The sequence below is a fragment of the Narcine bancroftii genome, chromosome 9 (assembly GCF_036971445.1).
Source record: "Narcine bancroftii isolate sNarBan1 chromosome 9, sNarBan1.hap1, whole genome shotgun sequence".
In the NCBI taxonomy this organism is placed as follows: Eukaryota; Metazoa; Chordata; class Chondrichthyes; order Torpediniformes; family Narcinidae; genus Narcine; species Narcine bancroftii.
Window position 1 is genome coordinate 20840178 of NC_091477.1, and position 26081 is coordinate 20866258.

The 26081-nt window shown below is 39.4% G+C and overlaps 1 protein-coding gene across 44 annotated transcripts in view; it reads right to left on the reverse strand.

Moving 5' to 3' along the window:
- Positions 1-26081, reverse strand: part of LOC138743264 (follistatin-related protein 5-like) — a 795256-nt gene that overhangs the window by 55693 nt on the left and 713482 nt on the right. For all 44 annotated transcript variants that reach the window (XM_069898295.1, XM_069898291.1, XM_069898292.1 and 41 more), the window contains one exon: positions 473-639. In XM_069898295.1, the coding sequence (XP_069754396.1) occupies positions 473-639 (167 nt within the window). The remainder of the gene's footprint in view (positions 1-472; positions 640-26081) is intronic.

Here is a 26081-nt window from a genome sequence, read left to right on the forward strand (position 1 = left end):
ATGGGGTTCGAATCCTGTGCCGTCTGTAAGAAGCTTGGACGTTCTCCTTGTGTCTGCGTGGGTTTCCTTGCGGGGGGAGGGGGGTTCAGTTTCCTCTGACCATTTGAAATGTACTGGGGTGTAGGTTAATTGAGTGTAAATTGGGCAGCACGGGCTCATGGGCCGAAATGGTATGTTACCGTGCTGTTGTCTAAATTTTTTAAAAATTGAGACATAAAATGGCCAGCAGCGAATGTGGCTGTCTGTAATTTTCTCCATTTGATTAAAGTGAAATACAAATTCTACTGGATTGGGCTTGGCTGCATATCGGATATGTTTTTATTTATTAATTTTTTCTTTATTGGAAATTAATATCTGAGGAATAGTGAATATGTGGTTCACCCTGTATTTAAACTCTTGGCAAAGTTTTAAAAATATGCCTTTATGTTAAATAATGCAAATAGCTTGGTTGATTTTAAATGATGTCACTTACATTGATATCTTCTAGATCCAAGAAATTTAACGTGATTCCATTGTGCTTCCAGATGATGGGTGGTCTCAGGATGCCATGAACAGCACACGACAAGACAGCACTCAATCCAACAGTTACTGTCGTTATACTGACCTTCTTATCTTCTGGAAGACTTAGCTGAATAACCTCTGGAAAGAATAATGTTGAAATCTCAACCAATCAAACACTTCAAAGAGCCTCAAAAAGATATAATGAGCAAATTTGACATGTTAAACCATTTTAAACAAGTGAAACTTCAGTGCTTAAATTTCCTTTAAGGAGGACTTCAAGACCAAATATCTCCGCCTTTCACTTTGTGAGACATTTGAGGGCAGCTTCAAGTTAAATGAATGCTCTAATTCTTCTCTGGTGGCAGCATGACCCTTTGCCTTCCATTGCTTAAGCAGCATAATTCTCACAGATAATCGATGCTATAATTAAGAAAAGCCAAGGTTGCCAAAGGAATGGAACTGAGGTCTACTTGAGATGATTAAAGGCACATCAAAGGTTGGCGCTGGGAACTATTTGGATCATCAATTGCAGTAAATACAGTCAAGTTTGAAAAACAGAAATGCACTGGGATTCCATGGACAAGCTTGATTGCCCACAAAATCAGAGATTTAGTGAAAAAAAAACTTTTAACTCAAGAATTTAAATGGTAGGAACAGAGCAGAGGATAGTTTGGTGGATATGAAGGATCAAAGAGTTCTATCAATTTTTTTTCTGGAACTAGCTTTCTCAAATGTACATTTGACCTGACTTTCCCAGATGTAGCATTTTAGCTCTATTTCTAATGCTTTTGTACTTTCTCCATGCTTAATTCCTGCTGCAATCAAAAATAACACAAATTGACTTTATTGAATTAGTACAAGAGCACAATCCTGACACACAACTGTTCAAAATAGTGAAAAAACATATAGTATGAAGTTTGGGATCAAGTCTATTCCTTAAAAGGCCTCCACAAAGAGTGGAAAGAGTGCACTAGATTGTAATTTACCCACCTGACTTACCTGCAGTCAAATCTATTGGCCCAACATTGGCTTCATCAGCTACCTCAGAAACCACAAAACCTAACTTGAAAAGAGGTTCGTTATATTTTTATCATTGCTGGATCCAAATCCAGAAACATCCTTCTCAAATTCACTATGCGAATATCTTCTCAGGAAGACCTGCAGCAGTTCAAGAAGATAGGTCACTTTCATCTTCTCAAAGATTTGATGGAAGGGCATGAGGACTGATCCTATAGTGCAGCCTAGATCCAGACAACAAATTGAACAAAACAGATACCTCTCTTCTCTTTAATGTTTAGAGCAACTTTCTCTATGACCATTCCTGGTCATCAACAAAGCTGCCTTGACTTGGAAATATTGTGTGTCTATAATGACACTGGATAAGAAAGGTTTTTCTTCCTAAACATCTTTGAGTGAGTGAATCAATTTTGGGTTGCTGATCATGAAAATAACATACTTTTTTTTTTAGCTATAATCTATTTTGTGATTTACTGTTATATTTTAACTCTTCTTCAACCAGACAAAACCATGAAGTGCAACATGTCGTGGAAAATTCATGTTCTGCATTTGCACTTGGACAACTTCTCTGCTGATCTCTGTGCAGTCAGTGACGAACGAGGTGAAAGACTTCACCAGGATATTGCAACCATGGAAAAATGGTAATAGGGTAACTGGAATCCATTCAATGCTGACTGATTATTTTTGGACACTGACTCGCGAGGCGTCAGGTGCTCAGTACAAATGAAAATCAGCGGCAAAACATTTTTAGGTCAGTTGAACTAACGCAACATGGCAGCATCATTATGTGGTTAAACATGCTAAATTCAATAAAAGTTAATTTAATGTTTCTCCAACTTCTCACATAATACAGCAAATTCGAAATTATCTTTGTGTTCAGCTTGAAGTTGTCTATCATAATCCCCAATTTTTCTTCTTGGGAAGAAAACCTTTTTTAAAAAAGAACCAAAAAAAATGTTGTCCAGTGTGTATAGTGACAAGGCAACATTGCTTAGAAGACCTTTCAAGGGCAGCAAGGTTCAATACTCAGATTCAAAGCATTAAATACCATTGTTATCAAGATTAATGGTAAATTATGTACAAATTGGAACTTCTCAATTTTTTCCTAAAGTAAAAAAAAGTGTTGATAATATACAAGGATAGCAATTACAATGGAGTAGGAGTAATTATAACACACTGAAATATACTTGGAAGGTATTGTATTTAGTATACTGTGAATCAGCTGGTACATGTCAAGCAATCAACCAGCATTCATTGGCTGAGAACTGAATTAAGCAAAATAGCTCCTCTGTGCCATATATTTCTTTATTATTATTCTTGCCACAATATTTTATTGGCACTGTTACCAATTATAGACTTGAAGGTTAAGATTTATCAGATATTTCCAAACTGCCTCAAGCACCTTCTTAAGTCATGTTTTTCAAACTCCCACCAAGCTGGAAGTGATTTTAACCCCTCACACATACCATAAATCCACGCACAGCTCTCATAATCTGGAGTACATAAAACAAGGATCACAGGAGAAAGAAGATGAAAGGAAGAAATGGATCAAAAAGTGGTTTAGGGTAAGGAATAAAGAAAATATTATGAAAATAAAGCCATGTGCTAGGGCTGGCAAGTAGAAACCTGAAAATGGCAAGTTTGGGCTGGCACAGTTGGTGCAGCCACCTTTATAGCACCAGCAAATGGAACCAGGGTTCAAATCCCACACTGTCTACAAGAAGTTTGTACATTCTCCCTGAGTCTGCATGGGCTTTCCCTGGAGGCGACAGTTTTCTCCCACCGTTTGAAATGTACCGGGGATGTAAATTGAATGGCATGGACTTGTGGGCTGAAATGACCTGTTACCTTGTATAACAGTGGTTTTCAAACTTTTTCTTTTCACTCACATGCCACCTTAAGTAATCCCTATGCCATAAATGCTCTTTGATTAGTAAAGAAAAAGTTTGAGAACCACTGTTTTAATTGTACCTTAAATGACTCATAATGTGCACGATTTCCTAACTCCAAAGCAAATGGGACAAGGACAATTTTTCACATCAAAAAAAACAGCAACAACTTGGTCGAGTGCAGTTGGTTCTCAACCTTCTCTATTGCTCTAGACCCAATTATTACTGAAATATTTTGTCATTGGCACATAACAAGTCAATTGGGTATGATTAAAAGGTGAGAAAGATTCAGGCAAGGAGATTCCCTAGTTGCAGTAATATCTACAGGAAAAACGACTAACTACATTCTAAGGCGTCTGAGGAAATTTGGCATCTTGACGGATACTTTATAAAACTTCTACAGGTACACTGGCATCATAGGCTTTTTTTTGGAAATTTAAATGCTGAGGAACACGGAGATAGAAAACATAACCAAGTCCATCATAGCCTCTGATCTCCCATCCAATAAAGACTTGATTGAGGCCTCAAGAATACAGGCAGCATGATAAAGGGCCCCCATCATCCTAATCACAACCTCATCTCACTTCAGGCAGAAGTTATAGAAGCCTTGAGTCCAGCACCTTTTGGTTCAAAACCAGTTTATTCCTAATTATTCCTAACAGCTCTAATCATAGACATGGTCTAACAACACAAAAGAACTGTATGTACAATTCCAAGACACTTTTTTTTTTGCAGTGAGATTATTGTAAATATTTATCATCTATCTTATTGCCACTTAAATTTACCAGTATAATTTTTTCACAAGAACAGCAAAACACCTGCTATCTGGAATTCAAGCAACAGCAAATATAATCATGGAAAACAAATAGGAAAGTTTAAAATTGGCACACCTCACCATTAATTTGGCAATCACACAATGCATAATCTCAAGGAACTGGAAAATTCACTTATCCAGCATCTACCAATCCCATAGGTGCCAGATACCAGGGGGTTTACTCTACCTGTTTGGCTGCAAGAAGTAAAAATTTTGGAGCTTTACTACAATGTATATGACAATAAATTGATGTCCTGTACAAGAGTTTGTGCACCTCCATTCCAGAAATTGATCAGAAGTTTTGCATTTCATCATGGCCTTGGAGAACTTTGGACGTTCAGGAAATATGCCTGACCTCCTGAGGTTCTTGATTTACAATATTTACAATGTTACTAAAATGTGAAGACTATATCTTGTATTTTTATCCTAAATAGTTTTCAGTCAAATTGACTTGTAAGAGTTGTCTGTTTACACGTTATCAGGATAGCTGAGCTTGACAATCGAAAGCATGCACTGGAAACCATTATGGTTTTATTTTCCTCATTTAATCTGTAATTCTATTTAAGTAGTTTCACACTTGAAATATCATTGAAAGACCTGTTTATATAATTATGCTTAATTACCTTGAATATAATTCAAAATTATGACTTTGCAACGTTAAACACTGAATAAAATTGCTGGTGCAGACACCTGACAAGACAAGGGAGGATAGCCAAAGGACTGTTTACTCACAATAGAAATGAGGGAAAGGCTAAACTTGGTGAAAGGGCAAAAGGAAGGTTGCAATTTGATGGTAAGTTCATCTGAAAGGTACAACTTTATATTTTCGGAAAACTGTAATTGATTGTGCAGAAAAAGGCACAGGAGGCCTTTTGAGTAGAGAGGAACATGGTGCGTACTTTGAGGGATTAATAGTAGTAGAGACCAAGGACGATCATGATAGCATTTAAATGCTCTTTAACATACTGAAGTCACTCAATAACAGACTTTCATTGCTTCCTTCCTTAGCCCCTACAATGAGTTCTCACCTTTGATTTCAACCCAAACCAACACATTCTGTTCTCATTCATCTTAAATCATTGCATTCGTCCTTTTCCTTTATCTGTCACTTCACACAAACCTGTCTACCTAGATTCACACTTTCTCAGCTTTGCCATCTCATGAGGTCTTGTTACTTCCAACGTATCACTGCAGATATGACAATCTGTATGTTGTATCCTTCTCTACTCTGATCTGCTTTGCTTTTTCTTCTATATCTATCGTTTGGGAAAAAAAAATGTCTCAAGTCATTTACATTCCATTTTCCAATGCATTAACTGTTGGTCCTCAATTCACCACTTCAAGTCTGTTTAATTGTACTTTCAACAATGCCTCTCATTATCCCCCTGAAAACTACATTGACTTGTAAGGGATTCTACCCTCCTTCCTCAATTCAATGCATTTAAGATTTATGGTGAAAGACTAGTTTCCTATTGGGCACATTTGGTGCTGGTTTTGGTATCTTCACTACTTGAGGAATATACTAGAACTCAAAGATTCTCAACATTTATGAAAGGTTTCTCTCCCCCATATTTTCTAACAAGTTCATGAACTTATTGTCACTAAGAATCAAATAGTCTAATAAGATGTCTTTGTCACTTCTCTCTTTTGCCTGGTATAGGATCAAATATCCTTTCTTGCATTTTTTCCGGGTTCTCTCCTTCCCTTCTTCTCTGGGTTTATTCTGCTCCTCCCTTAATCCTGTTCCCAATATACTAATGTACTGGTCCTGCCCGATTGTCTCCTTTCTGGCCAACCTGGAGAACAATGCCTCATAAGCCAGAATGGTCTTCATTGACTTCAGCTCAGTGTTTCGTATGATCATTCCCCAGATGCTGGTGGAGAATCTATCCTCGCTGTAACTGGATCCTGGATTTCCTAGCGGAAAGATCAGTCTGTCCCTGTTGGTAGGAGAATGTCAAGCACTGTCATGCTGAACAATGGTGCACCTTAGGGCTATGTGCTCAGTCTGCTCCTGCTATTGACTCATGACTGCATCACCAGATCCAGCTGCAACAGTATCATCAAGCTTGCAGATGACACAACAGTAGATGGCCTCATCAGCAAAAATTCTGAATCACACTACAGAGGTGGAAAATCTTGCAAAATGGTTCAAGAATACCAACCTTAGTCTCAATGTGGATTAGATGAAGGAGATGATTGTGGACTTCATGAGGACCAGGAATGACCACCCTCCACTACACATCAACACAATGTAGTAGATAGAGTGGAGAGTACCAAGTTCCTTGGCGTTCACTTAACTAGTGACCTATTGTGGTCACTCAATATCTCCTCATTTGTCAGGAAATTGCAACAGTGACTTCACTTCCTGAGAAGACTGAAGCGGGCAAGATTTCAGGCTACCATCATGTTAACCTTTGATTGAAGCTCTATCAAGAGTGTCCTGGCCGGCTGCATCTCTGTAGTATCTGTACCACACTGTGAAATGGATCACAGGTGAATCTACAAAACTATAACTGGTGTCTCCCTTCTCTTTCCCCCCCCCCCCCTTCGATGTGATCTACTGGCATAGTTGTCTAAAGAGAACACGCAAAATCATTGAGGAACCCTTCTACCCTGCACACAGCATCTTTTAGCTGCTTCGATAAGGGAAGAGATACAGGAGTATCAACACCACCAGGCTGAGGAACAGCTTCTTACGTGGGCAGAGAGAATGCTGAACAACCAAAGCAACTGCTCACACTGACCATCCATCCGAGACTCGCATATACACGAAACTATTTATTTATTTATTTGTATAGATTAAATACTTGTCTTGCTTTTGTATTGTCTGTATATGTGTTATGTCTAGTTGTGTGCCTCCATATTTTGCACTCAGGACTAGGTGTACTTCTACAATCAGATGACAATAAACTTGTCCAATAAGCACTGGACCCTGGCCATATTCTTAACAATTTCCTCCCCTTTTGTACTGTCCTCCTTTTCAAATCTGCCCCCACTTCTATTTATTTATTTATTGTCTTCCTCCCCCAACAAACCCTTGACCATTCACTAGAAAATCATGGTACCACCTCAAATCCCTCTTCCTCTCCAAAGTCAGAAAATCCCATTATACCCTTCTTTCCCATCATCTACTTTGAGGTTTTTTTTTGTCCTGAAATTTGACAGAATAAACCATCAGTTTAAAATATCAATTCAAATAAAGTTTTTCCACTTCATTGTTTAATCCATTGACAAGTTGGATGTCCTCTCACCAACTCTGCACTTCATCCATTAAAATATATCAATCAGGCACATTTAAAAATGTACAGACTTTGCCCCCAGCCTCCTGTTAAGTGTTCTAGGATCAGGGCATCAGCAATATGCTGGGGGAGGACTACTTACACGCACGGCCTAGCTTTGCCTCACTGCCTAAGACTACTGGATCACTCATGACCATCTCTGATAGAGTGAAAATACAAAGGATTGTAAAAAATTGTGTAATAGGGCAAGTGCAACAGGTCAAGAAGTACAGCGGAGTGTGGATTGTGAGACTAATTGACCATGATCAAGCTTATTGTCCTCTCATGAGTAAGAAGGGTGATCCTTTCCATCTTCTCTGCTTGTAAAATAATGTAGCCGAGGAAACGTTTGTGCGACCCATTTATTAGGATCCCCTTAAAATTAAAATATAGTATGAGAGAAGTAACATTAAATACCCAACAGAAGTGTAAAAAGAAGCAGAGTTAATAGCCCTTTTCTATTTAATTGGCCGTGCAGTGTCCCGTGATAGGAAGCCGTCTGTGCTGTTTCCACTGGGTCACCTTTAACCGGGACACTGACTTCATTTCCATTGAACACAACTCATCCCCAGGGATCGGTGAGTCTACGTTCAAATGGAATGGAAGTTGTCATTTTTCCGCTGGTTTCATCTGCACGGTGGTGTCAGCTGATGCCGGGGATGTGAGTAGGCCGTCAATCTCTGGTGTCATTTGATGCTGGCATGCTGATTGTTTTTCTTTTCCACTGGACCCTTAACCAGTTAATTCCCTGTTAATTCCTGGGACAAGGTGCCTGTTGAAAAGGGGCTAATGTTTTAGGACAAAGACCTTTTGTCAGAAATGGGAAAGAAACAAAAGATAGATTTAAGTAGTAGAAAATGTGCAGGAGGAATGGATAGAACAATGGGAATTAACTGATGAGGTGAGAATACAAACAAAGGATTGTTTAAGAGTTAAAAATCAGGACGTGTCTGGCTGATGGAGTGGGAAAATCAGCCAATGTCACAGAAATTGCCAATTCTGCCTTTGTTCTTTTGGTTCATTTTCTCACTTTCTAACTGCACCCATTGACTGGGTAGCCCATTGTAACCCTGGCTCACCCTATCATTGATGTTCCCTTTGTCCTAGCCATGAGTCCCCCACCTACTCTGTGACTTAAACCTTGATCTCTGATAGAAATGATCAGCCACGACCTTACTGAATGGCTGATAGGACACAAGCAGCTCAATGCCCTACCACTGCTTCCATTTCTCATGTTCTTAGATCAACATTAAGATCCCACAACAACATTTACCATAGAATGGAAGGAAAGTGTTCACCCAATTGACTCGAGTCTGACTTTTATATAACAGTAATCCAGCTGGTCATGTTACACCAAGGTTCTCCAAGCTCTGGCAGCATATTGTAGATGCTAACCATTCGCCGTGTAAAAACATTTATAACCCATCTTGGTTATAGTTACTTTACTTAGAATGTTTTCTGCATCTCAATCCTCAATGTTCTGCCATTTCATTTCAAACAGTGACTCCTTGTTAGAAGAGGAAACACTTTCACTGCATTTAGCCTGTCAAGCCCTTCAGGTATGTTGTCAGTTTCATGAAGTCACCGCTCACTGTTCTACACTCCTAGTCTATTCAGTATCTTGTATATGGCAAACTCAACATGCCTGGAACCAGTCCAGTGAATCTTTTCTGCACCTCTTTATGACGTTCATTGAATATACCTCAAATATGACTATGCACAATACCCTTGATGAAGTCTTATTCAAGCTCTATGCAACTGCAATTCAATTCCATACTCTATAATCAAAAGCAATCATTACACCATATAACCATATATATATAACCATTTACGGAGCGGAAACAGGCCATGTTGACCTTTCGAGTCCGCACCGGTTCACTAGAACAACTCCACTAACTCAAACCACCCGCTCACCGCCAATAACCCTCCAACCCCCTCACCTCCATATACACATCCAACCTTCTCTTAAATGACAGAAGGAACCCTAACGCAACTATCTCATTCAAAAGTTCATTCCATTCTGCCACCACTCGCTGAGTGAAAAAGCTACATCTAATATTTCTCCTAAAGTGTTGCCCCCTTACCCTTAACTCATGGCCTCTTGTTCCAATCTCCCCTGCCCTCAGGCGAAAGAGTCTGTTACTTCAGTAAATGTACCAATTGTTCTCCGACACACAAACTGTACTTGTACCTCTTGCGTACATGCACACCTAGATCCCTTTGAACATCAACAGCATCCAATCACTCTGTATTTTACAAAAACTCTGCTTTTCTGTTACATTCACCAAAATGCACGACATCACATTTTTCCCATTTTATTCTATGTTCTTGCCTGCTCATTCAGCTTGTCCATAACCCTCAAAGCCTCTTTGCATCAGTGCTCATAATCCTGCCTCCTTTAATATCGTCAGCAAGCTTGGAAAGATAGCATTTGAACTCAGTCATATTATTGATACAAATATGAACAGCTGGAGTGCAAACATCAATCCACATAGTATTATGCCAGACAGTCTGTCAACCTAAGAATCATCAGACACACAGGGGGACAGTGGATGCTGGAATCTGAAACTAAACACAGTCTCCTGGAGAAATTCAGAGGGTTGAGTGACATCGGTGGGAGAAAAAGGATGATTGACCAAGAGTGAAACGCACAAGTCTTGCTGATGCTGTGATTGTAATAAAAATGCTGGAGGAACTCAGCAGGTCTCGTGGCATCTATAGGAGGTGAAGATATATGACCAACATTTTGGGGCTGAGCCCTTCTTCAAGATAAGAGTAAAAAGCAGACAGGTGCCAGAATTAAAAAGCTGGTGAGGGAACAATGGGCAGGGGAATGAGTACAGACCAACAGACAAAAGGTGTTAATTGGATTATGGATGGGACACAGGAGAGAGGAAAGGTAAGAATTGACTGAGCTTGGGGGGGGGGGGTGTTTGGGGTTCTGTGGAAGCAGAGCTAAGGGAAAAGAGAGAGAGACCTAAAGGAAAGGAGACATAGGGAAAGCTGGAGCAGGGGCTAACAGCAACCGGAGAAGCCTATGTTAATGCCATCCAGTTGGAGGGTGTCCAGATGGAATATGAGGTGCATGTGGTCTCAGTCTAGCAATGCATGAGACCATGGATAGACAGGGAATGGGTGGAATTGAAATGGATAGCTACTGGGAGATCCATGCAATTGCGATGGACAGAGCTGATGTGCTCAGCGAAGTGATCTCCCAGTCTGTGTACAGTCTCTCCGATGTAGAGGAGACCCCAACCAGAGCACCGGATGCAGTAGATGACCCCTGCAGATTCACAAGTAAAGTTTTGCTTCACTTGGAAGGACTGTTTTGGGTCCTGAGTAGTGGTAAATAAAGTGTGGTGCAAGTGGAGCATGCTCACAGGGGTCGGTGCCAAGGTGGCAAGTGGTGGGAAGGGAGAAGTAGATGAGGGAGTCATGGAGGGAGTGGTCCCTGTGGGAGGCAGAGAGGGGAGGAGCAGGAAAGATGTCTGGTGGTGTGATCATGCAGTAGGAGGCAGCAATGTCCATGATGCGTGTGGGGGCAGAGGGAGCCAGTGCGCATGGAGGATATGCTGGTGAGGGTTGGATTGATGGTGGAAGCCACGCTTTTTAAAAAAAGGAGGACATCTCTGATGATCTGGCATGGAAGACCTCATCCTGGGAGCAGATTCGACGGAGATGGAGTAATTGAGAGAAAGGAATGGAATGTTTACAGTTGTCATGTACAAAGAGGTATAGGCAAGGTAGCTTTGGGAGTTGGTGGGTTTGTCAAAGATGTGTGTTGAGAGTTTGTCTTCCAAGATGTTGACAGAGAGATTGAGAAAGGGGTTAGTGTTGCCATTGATGAAGAGCTCCAGCCTGAAACTTCAACCATTATTTTTCTCCTACTGATGCTGCTCAACCCAGTGAATTCCTCCAGAAGTTTGTGTTTATTTGAAAGAACCATATATTCATAAGCAGAAGCAATGGCACATCTTAGAGTGGCGCCCTAGGGCATGCACTGACATTGTGCCCCTCATTAAAAAAAATGCACAAAAAACCGCTGCACACCAACCTGACATATGATATGAGCAGCCAATCAGGTACTGTCACAAGGTGGCCTGTGGGAGCTGGGAATATCAACACATGGCCAGGGTGGGCGGTGACAGCCCCATCAGCCACCACCACCACCTCACCAGGCCACTCCAGCCTCCAGCACCTCACCGGGACACTTCGGCATTTGGGGACGTTCATTGGTGCCAGCGGGATCAATGGAGAAAATGGCCATTTTGCTACCCATAATCCTTCATGCAGCTGAAACCGCTCTGCATTTCCCTGGTTGGCACTGGCGGAGTGGTTCCAGCTGCTTGGGGGATTATGGGTAGGGATGACAACCATTTTGCCCATTGATCCTGAATGAAGCCACTGCCAGGTATCACTTGTGTGCTGGAATGGCCCCGAAGTGGCCCGATGAGATACCACCCCAGAGTGGAGATCCAGGGCACTCAAGTAAATGGGATGGAACCTGTTTTGGGCTAAGGACTCAGATATTGGGTGGGCGAGCTCGGATATTGGGCAGGCAAGGCAAGAACAGTGGTGCCCCCCTGCAAGTGGCACCCAGGGTATGTGCCCTAGTTGCCATACCCTAGATACACCTATGTGCAGAAGGCAGTGGATAAGGAGAATGCAAGCAATGACTTTCCCTGAGGCAACCTACAGAGATATCTTGTTAATTTCCTCCAATGGATACCTCTCCTTTTTTGAAAATCTCTCTGATTAAGTATTGTTGAGATCACTTGGAAAACACGCCCTTTTCTAGTCATAGAAGATGGTGCTGTGTATTTGGTAACACAAGTTCCCCACCACCATATTTTAGAATTTCAGCAGTAAGACTACCTTCCCCTGAGGCCTTGTTGTTTTTCTGTTGGTATGCGCCCATATTTGTCAGGTTAACAGTGAGTTTCCTGTAATAGTTGCACTTTTGATTCTTTCAGAAATCTGAAGACTTTGCTTTATCATTTTCATAGCAGGTTAAGGAATGTAACTGCTATCCATGCATTCACAATCACTCAGTCCTGCAATTTGTTCCTCTAAAGCAAACTGCAAAAACCCTTGCAGGCCCCATTTTTCAAATGTTCCTCAAAATGCATTTGAAGGAATGAGAGTAACAAATTAATTGGTTTGTTAAATAGGAATTATATAGCCATAGAATCATTTAAAAAGGCAAATTTGTATTAAAATCATGTCAGGTTACATCAATGAGTAACTAGTTATCTATCAAGAATCATTCAAATTCCTCCTTCATTCAGTTTTCATCATATGAGCCAAAGAGGAATTTGAATGATTCTTGATGAATCACAGGTGATTGAAGGGAGCTTAACTTTGGGCATAGCTTGATGCTGAAAACTCACAACTGGTGATTTATATTATTGCTGACATAGGTACCAGGTGGTAGAACAAATTTTCTAAATCACGGTTTTTGCCATTGTAGTAATTCTATTCAATTTGATGATATGGCATTGACAGTGTAATTTGGTTAAACTTAGTCCAAATTTCCCATAATTGATGCAGTAGCGATACAATTATTTGGATGAAAATAATTAGGATTAAGTAAGAATATAGTAGACCTCTTGTGTCATTCATCAGGCAAATCTTGATCAAACAACTATGAATTCTGGAAGTCCAAAATAAAACCAGAACATTCTGAAAATGCTTAGCAGGTCAGGCAGAAACAGATAACTTTTCAGATAAGGACCTCCGTGGTGTGACACTAATTTATTTTTTTCTTCTGAATCAGTTATATCTGTAAATTGAAAATCAAATCTATATGGTGTGCAAAGTACTAATATTTTTATGAAGGTGTAGAATATGTGTAAAAATGTGGTCTTATACAAAGAGCACTCAATACATTCAAAACCTCAAAGAGGGAATGATTCTAAATGTATGTTTGGTGAATATGTCTGCATACATTAAGAGATAACAAATGCCCTGACATGAAACACTCTCCATTGTTATTTCTGCTGGTGTCAGAATCTAATATAAAATTGGTTAAATGCATCTGCTGTAAAGGGACAGTATTTTGCCCTGTGGTGTGCTTTGAACAGTACCCTTATTACAACAGCTATGCTTCTGACCTTTCTGATTGAAGTTAACTAGTTTAATAATGCATGGCAATATCAAATGCTGGATAAATTTGTGCTGTGGGCCTATAGTTAAATCTTTACAAAGCTCAGCTCATGCAGCTCAGGCAGAAAGCCAAGATCTGCATCCCATCAATTTGCGTGAATAGGATCACAGGATTTAGAGGTGAAAGGACAATTTGCTGCCTTATTAAATCATCTAGCCCTGGAATGCTTCATTTGTTAGACCAGTGGTGAATATGAGAAAGGTTACTTCAAGGCTGCCCTGCATACTGTCACTCACCACAATCATTTCAAAGCTAAACATTGCTACTCATTAAATTGAAGGATTGACTTAATATTGTTTAATTGGATGGAAGTTGGAAGCATTTATTCAGATCTATTGCTCACCTTTGGATTACAACAGCCAGATGAAGATGGTATGCTTTTCCATTGACGTGAACATGTAGTAACCTGTATAAAATGAATGTAATCAGCCTGAGGCTAAGCTGGGCTCATTTATTATCATTTCAAATGTTCTTTATTCAAATAACTTTTATCTCCATGATACTAATAAGAAATGATGCTTATTATTAAAATGAAAAAAAAAGGGATACTTAAATAGCAGGATTGGTATTCAGATCAGTATCTCCAGAGATTTCCACCCAATGCAATGATAAAGGTAGAAATTGGGAATGTTTAATGAAGCTGAATTATATAACATCCTGACCAAATTAAGAGAATAATAATTGTTAATGTGACAAGGCATTTCAATATATGAAACACAAATGAAAATAAATCAAACTAAGCAAAGCTGGTCATTCTAAATTCATAAAGTGTTCTAGTCTGAAATTCAGTAACACAGAATAATTAAATGTACCCTTTTGATCATTTAAAACAGAAAACTAGATATTGGTTTTGTTCAGTTTTACAGATCTGGTTTTATGAAGTCCTGTAGATTTGTTTTTGGCTGATCATATAGCCACAACTTTAAGAACCGAGAAACAATAACTTATTCCAAGGTCAATGCAGCCACAGGTGATAAAGCAAAAATCAAAACTCGTCAGATAGGAACTCGTATGGGGAAACAGCATCCTACTGATCCACAGTCAACTAGCCATTTTCACAGGATCAACTGATATTAATCTTTTCAATGGCAATAAGGTTGGATTAAGTTATCCTTTACAAAGATACTCAAGTCTAATTTTAAATATACATTATCCTTTCAAAATGTAAATAATGAAGGTTTCAATGTCAATGGGGGAAATGTTTAACTTTTCCCCATTGATAGGCAGCCTACAGCTCAAAGATGAATGAAGTACAGACTAGAGTTTAGAATGCTTTTCAGCAAAGTGGAAGTCTGCTGTGCACAAGTTTTTTGCTGTGATAAATTAATGGGCAGAAAATCATGCAGTGTGTGGACCAGACATGTACACTGTGGGGAGTGCAAAGACAGAAATAACACATGATGGGATTCAGCGAAGTACAAATGGGACACAGAAATGTTTACACTGCAATACAAACAGAACAACAGATCCAAAGATGACCTAATATGAATTTAATTCCCATTTGCTCATGAGATATAGTCATCACCAGTAATGCCAGCAATTTTCTCCATCTCACTTGTCCCGTGAACTGAATGCTCTGTTAGAAGCGGTTGAGAGTTATCTAAATTGGTGGTTCTGCCATCAAATAGAGACTAGAGTAAATAAGGATATCAGTTTTTATTCTCTGGAGGGCATCTGTAAACTAGATAATAAAGAGATTTCAAAGAATACTAACTTTTATGTTATGTTACAGATTTATTTAATTGCTTCAGTTTTGGCTCAAAATATTCCTACTAAGAAGGCAGTGAATAAGGTGAATGCAAGCAATGAACACAAGTTCCTCCAGCAGATTGTGCTCAACTTCCTCCACACTTGTTTTGCAACTTGAACAGATCAATAACACATGCCTCTGGCTATGAGTCAAAGAACATGACAAATATGCTTCAGTGCATGAACCTGTCAGCTCCATGCTGATGTCTGTATTTTAGTTCCTCTCACGGTAAAGATGTTGCAAATTCATTCAAAACTAAAAGGGGTAGCACAGTTTGCATAGCAGAGAGCGCTATATTATTACAAGACCAGTTAACAGAGTTCGAACATGGCTCTGTCTGTAAGGAGTTTGTATGTACTCCTTGTGTCTTCATGGGTTTCCTCTGGGTGTTCCAGTTTCCTCTCATCCTCCAAAAAAATGTTTTGTAGGTAAATTGGTGTAGTTTGGCAGCACAGATTCATGAGCCCAGAGGGCCTGTTACCTTGCTATTTTCTCCAAAAATTGAAAAAAAAACAAAAAAAAAATAACATTAAGAGACATTGGACAGAAATGTGCCTCAATTTCCATGCACCAAATGCTTGTTTTATATCGCTTTTGAAATTCGGTTCCAGTGAATTCATCTAACATGTTATGTCCTTGCAACAAAACACCAATTATTGCACAATTCTTCTGTGGACATAAAGCCTTGTAATTTATAGTCTGGAGATTCTGCTTTTAAAAGAGAGCAAGCTTCAAGAATATTCTGAATACTTTTGTACCCATCAATTGTTTATTCTCTGTCCATCTATTTTGGATGAGCAAATTTTGGATGAAATTTAGAGGAAAGCTTAAGGGATGACTTATAAAAGTAATATTGCTCGCCAGCATCATTAAGAAAAGATATACATTGAAAACTAGGGGAGGGTACCTTTAGGCTGCATCTCATAGGTCAAAGGTAGCTTTTCTTTACTGTATCCAGATAAACAATCCCATTCCGAGCCGCACAAAGCATAGCAAAACAAGGAAGCTAATCATTAACTTCAAGAGGCGGGTTGAAAACATGCCCCCCCCTCCATGGCAAGGTGATTGATGGTATATGTGAGCTGCTTTATAGCTTGTCTGCATCTATCCTGACTAAGCATAAACAGGCCTAAGATAATATTTGCATAGCACTTCCACTGAGTACATGTCCAGGTAAGTTTAGACTGACCAAAAACAACTTGCTTTGTGGGCAATATACTAGTAGACTTGAAATATGACAGAGAATCACAAAAATAGGGTTGTAGCTAAAAAAAAATGGTATTACTGGATGTAGTGCGTTGAATGACTCAAAGACTTGTTGACTCAAACCAAGGCTTTTATTACAGCAAGGTTGACCAGTCTAGACTGACCTGGGTCTGCTGTGGAGCAGCCCTTTATGACCTGCCAGTAGGTGTGGCTACGGCTCTCAGCCAATCTCTGCTACAAAATGTAAATGTATACATTGGTGATAGTATCCTGCACTACCACACCGGAAAAATAATAGATTGGGTAAAGCATTGGTTGATAGGCAGGAAGCAAAGGCAGGCGGTGACCAGTGGGGTGCCACAGGGATCTGTACTGGGACCCCAGCTGTTCACAATTTACATTAATGATCTGGATGAGGGGATTGGATGTAATATCTCCAAATTTGCAGATGACACTAAGCTAGGAGGGGTTGTGTGCATGGAAGAGGGGGTCAGGAAGCTCCAGTGTGATTTGGATAAATTGAGGGACTGGGCAGATACATGGCAAATGCACTACAATGTGGATAAATGTGAGGTTATCCACTTTGGTAATACAAACCAGAGGGCAGATTACTATTTGAATGGCAATAGATTAAGTGATGGGGAAGTGCAGAGGGGTACTTGTACACCAGTCTCTGAAGGCGAGCATGCAGGTACAGCAGGCGGTTAAAAAGGCAAATGGTATGTTGGCCTTCATATCAAGAGGGTTTGAGTATAGGAACAAGGATACCTTACTGCAGCTGTACAGGGCCTTGGTGAGACCCCACCTGGAGTATTGTGTGCAGTTTTGGTCACCTGATCTAAGGAAGGAGGTTCTTGCAATGGAGGGAGTGCAGAGGCGATTCACCAGGCTGATACCTGGAATGGCAGGAATGACTTAGGAGGAAAGATTGCGCAAATTGGGATTGTACTCCCTGGAGTTTAGAAGATTGAGAGGGGATCTCATAGAGACATATAAAATTCTGGCAGGACTGGACAGAATGGATGCAGATGGGATGTTTCCAATGATGGGAAAATCCAGAACCCAGGGCCATGGTTTGAGGATAATAGGCAAACCACTTAGGACCAAGATGAGGAGGAATTTCTTTGCACAGAGGGTGGTGAATCTGTGGAATTCATTGCCACAGAGGGCAGTAGAGGCAGGTTCATTAAATATATCTTCAGTATAAGGGTATTAAAGGTTACGGAGAGAAGGCCGGGACGGGGTACTGAACTTTAAGATCAGCCATGATCTCATTGAATGGCAGAGCAGGCTCGAAGGGTCAAATGACCTACTCCTGCTCCTATCTTCTATGTTTCTATGAATAAATGGATTCTATTCTGGTTGGTTGTCTGTTGCTAGTGGTGTTCCACAAGGGTCATTGGGTCTGCTTTTTTTTTTACAATGTATATTGATGATTTAGATTATAGATTAAATGGTTTTGAGGCAAAGTTTGCAGTTGACACCAAGATAAGTGGTAGAGTACAAAGTGTAGAAGAAATTGAAAGCTTGCACAGAGACTTGGACAACTTAGGAGAATGGGCGAAGAAATGGCAGATGAGATATAATGTTGAGAAATGTACGGATGTGCATTTTGGTAGAGGAAGTAAACGGTCAGATTATTATTTGGATGGGGAGAAAATCCAAACCTCAGAAGTACAAAAGGACTTGGGGGTCCTCGTGCAGGATTACCTGAAAGTTGGATCGGTGGTAAAGAAGGCAAATGCTATGTTGGCATTCTTTTCAAAGGGATTGTGTATAAGAATAAAGAGGTGGCGGGGAGACTGGCATCGTGAGTCAGCTGGGTGAGAGAACAGCAGCGTGAGTTGGGCGGGCGAGAGACATAAAATACACCCAGAAGTGTTCAGGAAGCAAAATCTTCATTGTCCAGTGTTATCAGGTTCTTGAACAATGTGCAAAAGTGGACCTTACACAGTTTTAATTGGATCTTTTTCAGTAACACTCTGTTGCACTATATTTTAAAATTTTGTTTTATTTTACACAATCATTTGCACTTTGGTATGAGTTGACTTATTTGGAAAGCATGCAACACTCTACCTCAGTGCATGTGATATTAACAAACCAAAATGTCAATATTACACTTCCTTTTGGACAATTTGGAGACCTTCTTCAGTAAAGAGAGTAATCTTTGGCAGTCACCAAACTGAGGCTTCAGTTAAAATGAAATTGACAACAATGGGTCGAATTTCTGTGAGCTGTTATGGTCAGATTACTTGTAATGGAAAAAAAGAGACAATTAACTGCTGAGTCTTTCAGTGGCCAGCTTGAGGAAAGTGACAAGGGAGTGTTGGAATAACTGACTCCAACCCTTCTAGATATATGCACACATGCAGTTTGTTTAATAATTGCTTGAATTATAGGTCTTAATTATCAAGTTGGGTGTGCAGGAATTTTCCAAATTTTTTTTGTTTATACGGAATAGCCAGTCATTGAAATTCCAGGAATAGTCTTTCACTGATTTCCAGTTTAACACAATGTATTTATTTTATCTCTCTGCACCAGGTCCTGATACTTGGTTATAGTTATTGTTTGTCATTGCTGTTCCAAATACCTGCAATAGATAATGAAGAAAAATAGTTTATGGTGTCTGAAGATTCTCATAATATATTGAAGTAGTGAAAATGTAAAGAGATGTTGATTGACTAGTGGTTCTTGTAAAGCAGGATTGGTTTATTTTCTCTACCATGTTCACTGCACCCAGCTTTCCACTTTCAAGGGATTGTTGGCTATTTATTTTTGCACATCTCACACAGCAACCATTTCTGAATTCAAAGTTAACCTGAGCAGTTATTGCTTGCCATGCTGCTTTAACATGGAAATCATTTGGTTGCCCAGATTTGCAGGCTGCTAGAGGCAATGTTTAATATTGAGATGAGGACTTTGCATAATTGAGGCCAGTACATGGATCATCCAGCAACAGGCCTGTGGTGAAGAAAAGCGCATTAATTTGCCATGCTCAGAAATAAAATCGCAAAGTGAGTGTAATGTAAGTTAACATACATCATGAGTAGGGGATTATTTTCTTGATAAAATAACTTTAACCATTTCATAGCCCAATGAAATCCTTGCAACATTTGATACACAAACTATGTGGTCCTTGGAAAAAAAAGTCAATTTCTGTTTAAATGAATTATGCATTATATTGATTCGCCCTACAACATCATAAAAAAATAATGTGAGAAATTTAACTCTATAAAGTCTATACCATGACAGCTACAAACTATTTTTGCCGTGCTTTCAATCCCCTCTATTTAATTTTATGAAAGAGGATTCTTCATTATGAAGAAAAACAGAACACAATTATCAAACTCTAGGGAATATATGATCATCTCAACTGCCGAGAATAGTTAACTTTTCATTGTCAAAACTATCTGAGGAAGAAACAAAGAAAAGAGAATTGTGACCTTACCCATCCCCACCTGACTTTGTAGGTTCTCCTTCAATGCCTAGCTTAAGTTGGTAATATGTTGCTTTCACTTCACACATGATGGGTCAAAACACTGGAATTACTTACCCAACAGCACTTCACTACAAGGACATCAATGTTTCAATGAATAAGCTCACCATTCCAGAGGGCATTTATGGATGACTAAAATAAATTAGGATTCCCAATAATACCTATATCCCTAGAATTAAAAAAATCTGCAATTTCCCTGTAATTAAACCAGAAATATTTTAGAAGCTGTAAATTACTTTTAGTCATTTTTCTGCCATATTAAGTGCCACATAAATGCAAATTCTTTCACTAGTTATCATCAAAAGAACATTTCCAAGATAAAATTATTTACAAATTTAACAGAGAAGTGTTTAAATGTTTTATGGTAGTTCAAGGGAAAGTCAAAGGAAAAGCATGAAATCCAAATGGTCGTTTAATTTGCCCATCATGCTTTCAGAATCAGAATTGATTGTCATGAACAAGTCATGAAAATCAGTGCTTTGCAGCAGCGTTATAGAGAAAACATACAAGTTATAACCATCTTATGACATCACTATTAAAAAAAATAAAATAATAATAACAATAGAAGTGCATGAAAAGTCAGGCAGTGTCTTCGGTTCACTGATTATTCAGGAATCTGATGGCAGCGGGGAAGAAGCTGTCCTTGTGTCACTGAGTGCTCATCTTTAGGCTCCTGTACCTTTTTCCTGATGGTAGTAGAGTGAAGAGGGCCTGGCCTGGGTAGTGGGGGTCTTTGAGGATAGAAGTTGCTTTTTTAAGACACTGCCTCATGTGGATGGAGTAAAGTCTGGTGCCTGTGATATCACAGGCCAAGTTAACAACCCTCTGGAGTTTATTCTTGTCCTGAGAGTTGGCACCACAATACCAGGCAGTGATGCAACCAGCCCGAATGCTCTCCACGGTACACCTGTAGAAGTTTATGAGAGTCTTCAGTGACATACTGAACCTCCTCAGACACTTCACAAAGTATAGCCACTGGTGAGCCTTCTTTGTTATTGCATCAATGTGGAGACTCCAGGACAGATCCTTGGAGATGGTGACGCCCAGGATTTTGAAGTTCTTGGCCCTCTCCACTACTGATCCCTCTATGAGGACTGGGTCGTGTTCCCCTGACTTTCTCCTGAAGTTCACAGTCATCTTCTTAGTTTTGCTGACGTTAAGCACAAGGTTGTCACTACACTATTCAACGAGCTGATCTATTTCTCTCCTGTACACTTCCTCATTGCTGTTTGTGATTCTGGTGACAACTATGGTGTCATCAGCAAACTTGTAGATGGCCTTGGAATTGAGCCTGGACACATAGTCATGGGTATACAATGAGCAGGCCAGTGGGCTAAGCACGCATTCTTGGAGTGCACCTGTGTTGATAATCAGTGAGGAGGAGATGTTGTTTCCAATTGGTACCGACTATGGTTTTCCAATGAGAAAGTCAAGAATCCAGTTGCAGAGTGGGGTACAGAGGACTAGAGTTTGTAGCTTCTTGACCAGCGCTGAGAGAATAATGATATTGAAGGCTGAGCTGTAATCCATGAAGAGCAGCTGTGTGTATGAGTTGCTGTTTTTAAGGTGATCCAGAGCTGAATAGAGAGCTAGTGATATTGCATCTGCTAGTGAAGCCATGACCAGCCTCTCGAAGCATTTTATCACAGAAGAAGTTACTGCTACTGGGCGGTAGTTGTTGAGGAAACCCATGCTACTTTACTTGGATACTTGGATGATTGATGCCCTTTTGAAGTTGGTGGGAATCTTTGCCACAGCGATAGGTTGAAAATGTCCATGAACAGTCCCACTAGTTGATTGGCGCAGGTTGGCTTTGACTCTTCGCGGACTTTTAAAATTAATCTCATCATGGATTCTATCTCACATTTTGTATTCAATAAAATTTTGGCAAATGCAATTTCAGATCTGACACAAAATTCAAAAATATCATTCCATCGCATTTACATTACCTTCCAAGTTATTTTCCTACAATTTTTTTTTGAATGGTGTGGAAAATACATCAGTGTTTCTCACTGTCTCCAAAAAAATGACATGTTGGGAAAAGACTTTAGAGTTTAGCCTTGGCCACAGTTCTGTTGATGAGAACTTGCAAATTCCTCAATTAAATACTAGAAAGAAAATAATAACTTTTCCACAAAGATACATGCAGAATTCCTTGGAAAGATTATTTGGAGTTCAAGCTGACGGAACAGTCTCGTGTTCCAGGTACATTGCATTGCTCAGGTCTCTCTACTGAACTTAGCAATGGCAGATATCCAATCTTATTTTTGTGTTAAAACTGGCCAGTTCTGATGCAAGGTCTGATGTCATAGTATTTTCAGCATTTATTTTTTGTTTCTGATTCCAAAATTTACCATGTTCTGAATTTCACATTTCCAAGATTATTCTTCATCACAGCCCTAATTTATCCCCAGGTGGTTAAAATTAGATGAACAAAAACTCCTTCTCAAATGGCAACAACGAAACTTGTGTCACTGGGATAATCCTAGACTACACCTCATCACAGGCATTCTCTTTGGTCTCTCCATCCTTCCCTATCTTTGCAACTTTTATCATTTTACCATTTTAGATGAATGACAATCTCCAGAAATGTTAACCCTGTTTCTTTTTCTACAGATTTTGTCGGACTTTGAGCATTTTTTTGTTGTTAATTTCAGATTTGCATCATTTGCATTTTTTTGGTTTGCCAAAAATAGTCTGGAAGAGCAAATCCAAACTTTCAAAACAGTTCTGAGCAGCATAAAAGGATGTTTGAGTTGTGTTGCTTGCATTTTCAGATTTTAAATTGATTGCCTTTTCTACAGGCCTATTAAACATTAACAACAATCAGTGTGTAGCTCAGATGATCCAAGTTCAAAATGTATATAGATGCCACCAAAAGGCTGATGTGCAAACAGATACTCGCATGAGGATACTCACATCATGCACACTGCAAATATTCATGAGGATTTTATTGTGAGGGAGGGAAATAAAAAATTCTGCATTTTTACATTGTGCAATGACAGAAGTATAAAAAAAATGTGAGAAGAAAATCTAGAGAATATCACACAATTTATTTTCTTGTGACATGTGAGTAGCAATCAAGAGGTGCAAAGGCAGACCCTTGGACATCAGAGGTTGATGTTGAACTAACTATTGAAACTTGTACTCAAAGTCTTGGCTTCTGAAAGCTTTGAACAGCCTGGTTAAGGAGATGAGAGTATTTTGTTTTTTTAAATCCTGCAACCATGGAGGTCTATGCCCAAATGGTAGCACCACGGGGAATTTCAGTCTCCGGGGCAGCAGTGGACTGGTGCAGTGCACCAGAAATGGGCAGAACACACTCCCATTGAGGAGAAGCATAGGAGAAGGTGACCACGACAGTGGACCAGCGAGGTGCTCAGCAGCTAAAAAGACTCACAAAGGCTGCGGAGTCTTAGCAACTGGCAATTGAGGGACTTACACAGGCTGCTGGCATTTTGTGGTCAAAGGACCCGGCCAGGCTGCAAGAGGTTGGTGTATCAGAACCGGGATGTGAGAGGGTGCTGAAGGCAAGAAGGGCTCCTGCCAGCCTCGCGCATTGAAGGATTCTTGATCATATCGAAGGTTTTGATCTGGAGCATGGGTTGCCGATGGTTTGAAGCAGAGGATGTGTGGCTGCAGAGACTGCAGGAGTGCTGAAGGTGAAGGTGAATCCATGGACATTCAGTGCTTCTGAATGGACTCCCTTTTCCTATTTATTGTTAAGGGCATCGGGCAATGCTCATTGTGGCTCTTTCTTTGCCTCATGGCATAAAAAGACCAATATTGATTTCCTGAATTATCATATCAAGCACAACCAATAATGATGGGAAACATTTAGTTGATTAGTAAAAAGCATTACTTAGAAAAATGTGCAATGAAATAATATAGGACTTGGACTTATCTGCTGTTGAAACTAATATTCAAGCCCTTGTTAGGTTGACAGTTCAATAATTTTCCTCAATGACTTCCCATTTTCTACCCTCACTCACTCATATCAATCTGAATATTCCACATTGTGAGAAGATAAATCCCCTTTCAGCACACATATTTTACAGACAACAATATAGAAAGGAAAGCATTTTTACTTAGACTTTATCAGCAATCTTTGATAGAACAATCTGCCCCTTGGATTACTGAAGTGGTTTAATAAGTTGTATCTAGCTTTGTGTGAGTTGAAAAAGGGGCTTATTTCTGATTTATTGATTGCATTTCCACATGTGGCTACTCTATGAAATGGAGCCATTTCAGAAATCACATTTCTAATGAGAAGACTACCAGAATAAAACTTCTGCTTTCCAAAACTTCAGTTTTAGTTGTGACCATTGCAAATGGTCCATTTATACTGTACATAAATTATCTGAAAATATGAAAGGCAAATGTACTTTTGGAAAGTCATTAGATATATTTACATATCATTATTATAAGAGAAGGATTACATAAAATTCAAAGACATTCCAAATGATGTATATCTGGAGGTTAATGATTATCTTTGACCCTCAGTATGAAAGGAAATGGGTTGACAGTATTATGTCTGACACTCAAGATTTCATCACATTCTTATCCCATTCACTATAATAATTTTAACAAGACCTTTGAAGATATATAAAAAATAATCTTCAACCTTGAAGTTGTTTGTGTTTTCTCTTCATTACACTTATCACAAAGTTATAATAATTTAAGTATTTAAATATTTAGAAAGTCTTTGCTTCTCACTTTGATTCGAGCTCAGATGACCAATTTGCATCTGCATCCTCTGCTTTGGTACTAACTAGGAGAAATACATTCAATAAATAATACCTTATCTTGTAATAGAAATTATAGATGCAGTGCAGCATGGTTTGGTCATTTGAATCCCCTTGAATGTAGAAGTTAGCGCAGTAGTTATTGCAACGCTGTTAAAAGTTTGTACATTCTCCCTGTTTTTTCATGGGTTTCCTTTGGGTGCCTTAGTTTCCTCCCACCCTTCAAAAACAAAGCAGGAGTGTAGGTCATTTGGGTGTAATCAGGTGGCATAGGCTTGTGGGCCAAAAGCATCTGTTACTGTGATGTATGTCTAATTTTAAATCTAATTTGATGTAGCAAAAGTAGCAAGTCCCATCACAGGCTCTGTCCTCCCATCCACTAAATACATTTATATACGGCACTACCTCAAGAAGGCAGCCAACTTCATAAAGGATGCCCATCCATCCTGGTCACAAACGTTTCTCACTGCTGCCTTCAGGCTGAAGGAACAAAGGCCTGAAGACCAGCACCTCTAGGTTCAAAAATAGTTATCAGGATGTTCAACCTCAACTTGGTATGCAAATTATAGAATGATCTGACACCACAGTAGGACTGTCTGCACTAATACAACTTTTGTTCGAATGCCTGCCAACATTTTTGATGAAGGGCTCAAGCCCGAACCGTCAGTTCTGTATTTTTATCTTTGCTACATAAAGGACACCGTTTGACCTGCTGAGTTTCTCTAGCATTTTGTGTTTTTACATTGTCCTAAATCAATGTAGCTGCATCTGCACTAGTGCCTCATTTAATCTCACAAAGCCAGCAATTACTCAGGCTATTAGATAGAAAATGGATTTAAACCTACTCCACTGACCCACTTTTATCCCATTAATAATTTCAAAAGATTCAGTCATGCATTCGAAGTTCATTGCAGTTAGTACATCAGCAAGTTCCTGGGTGTCTATAAACAATTTCAATTAACAATCAAATAAAACGTGCTAAATGCGCTTTAGTGGCTGCTATATAATTGATTATTTTCATATTGTGTCTTAGATCTTAATTTATCATATTAAAATATATTTTACCTCACAAACTATTTCATGTCAATACCATACTGTGGGAACTATGACTTCCTGTATTACTGAGATGAACATTGTGGTAGTACAGGTTGTGGGAGATTGAGATTCCTCAAATCCATATACAATTTTTGAATAAATGGCAAAGAAATAATCAAAT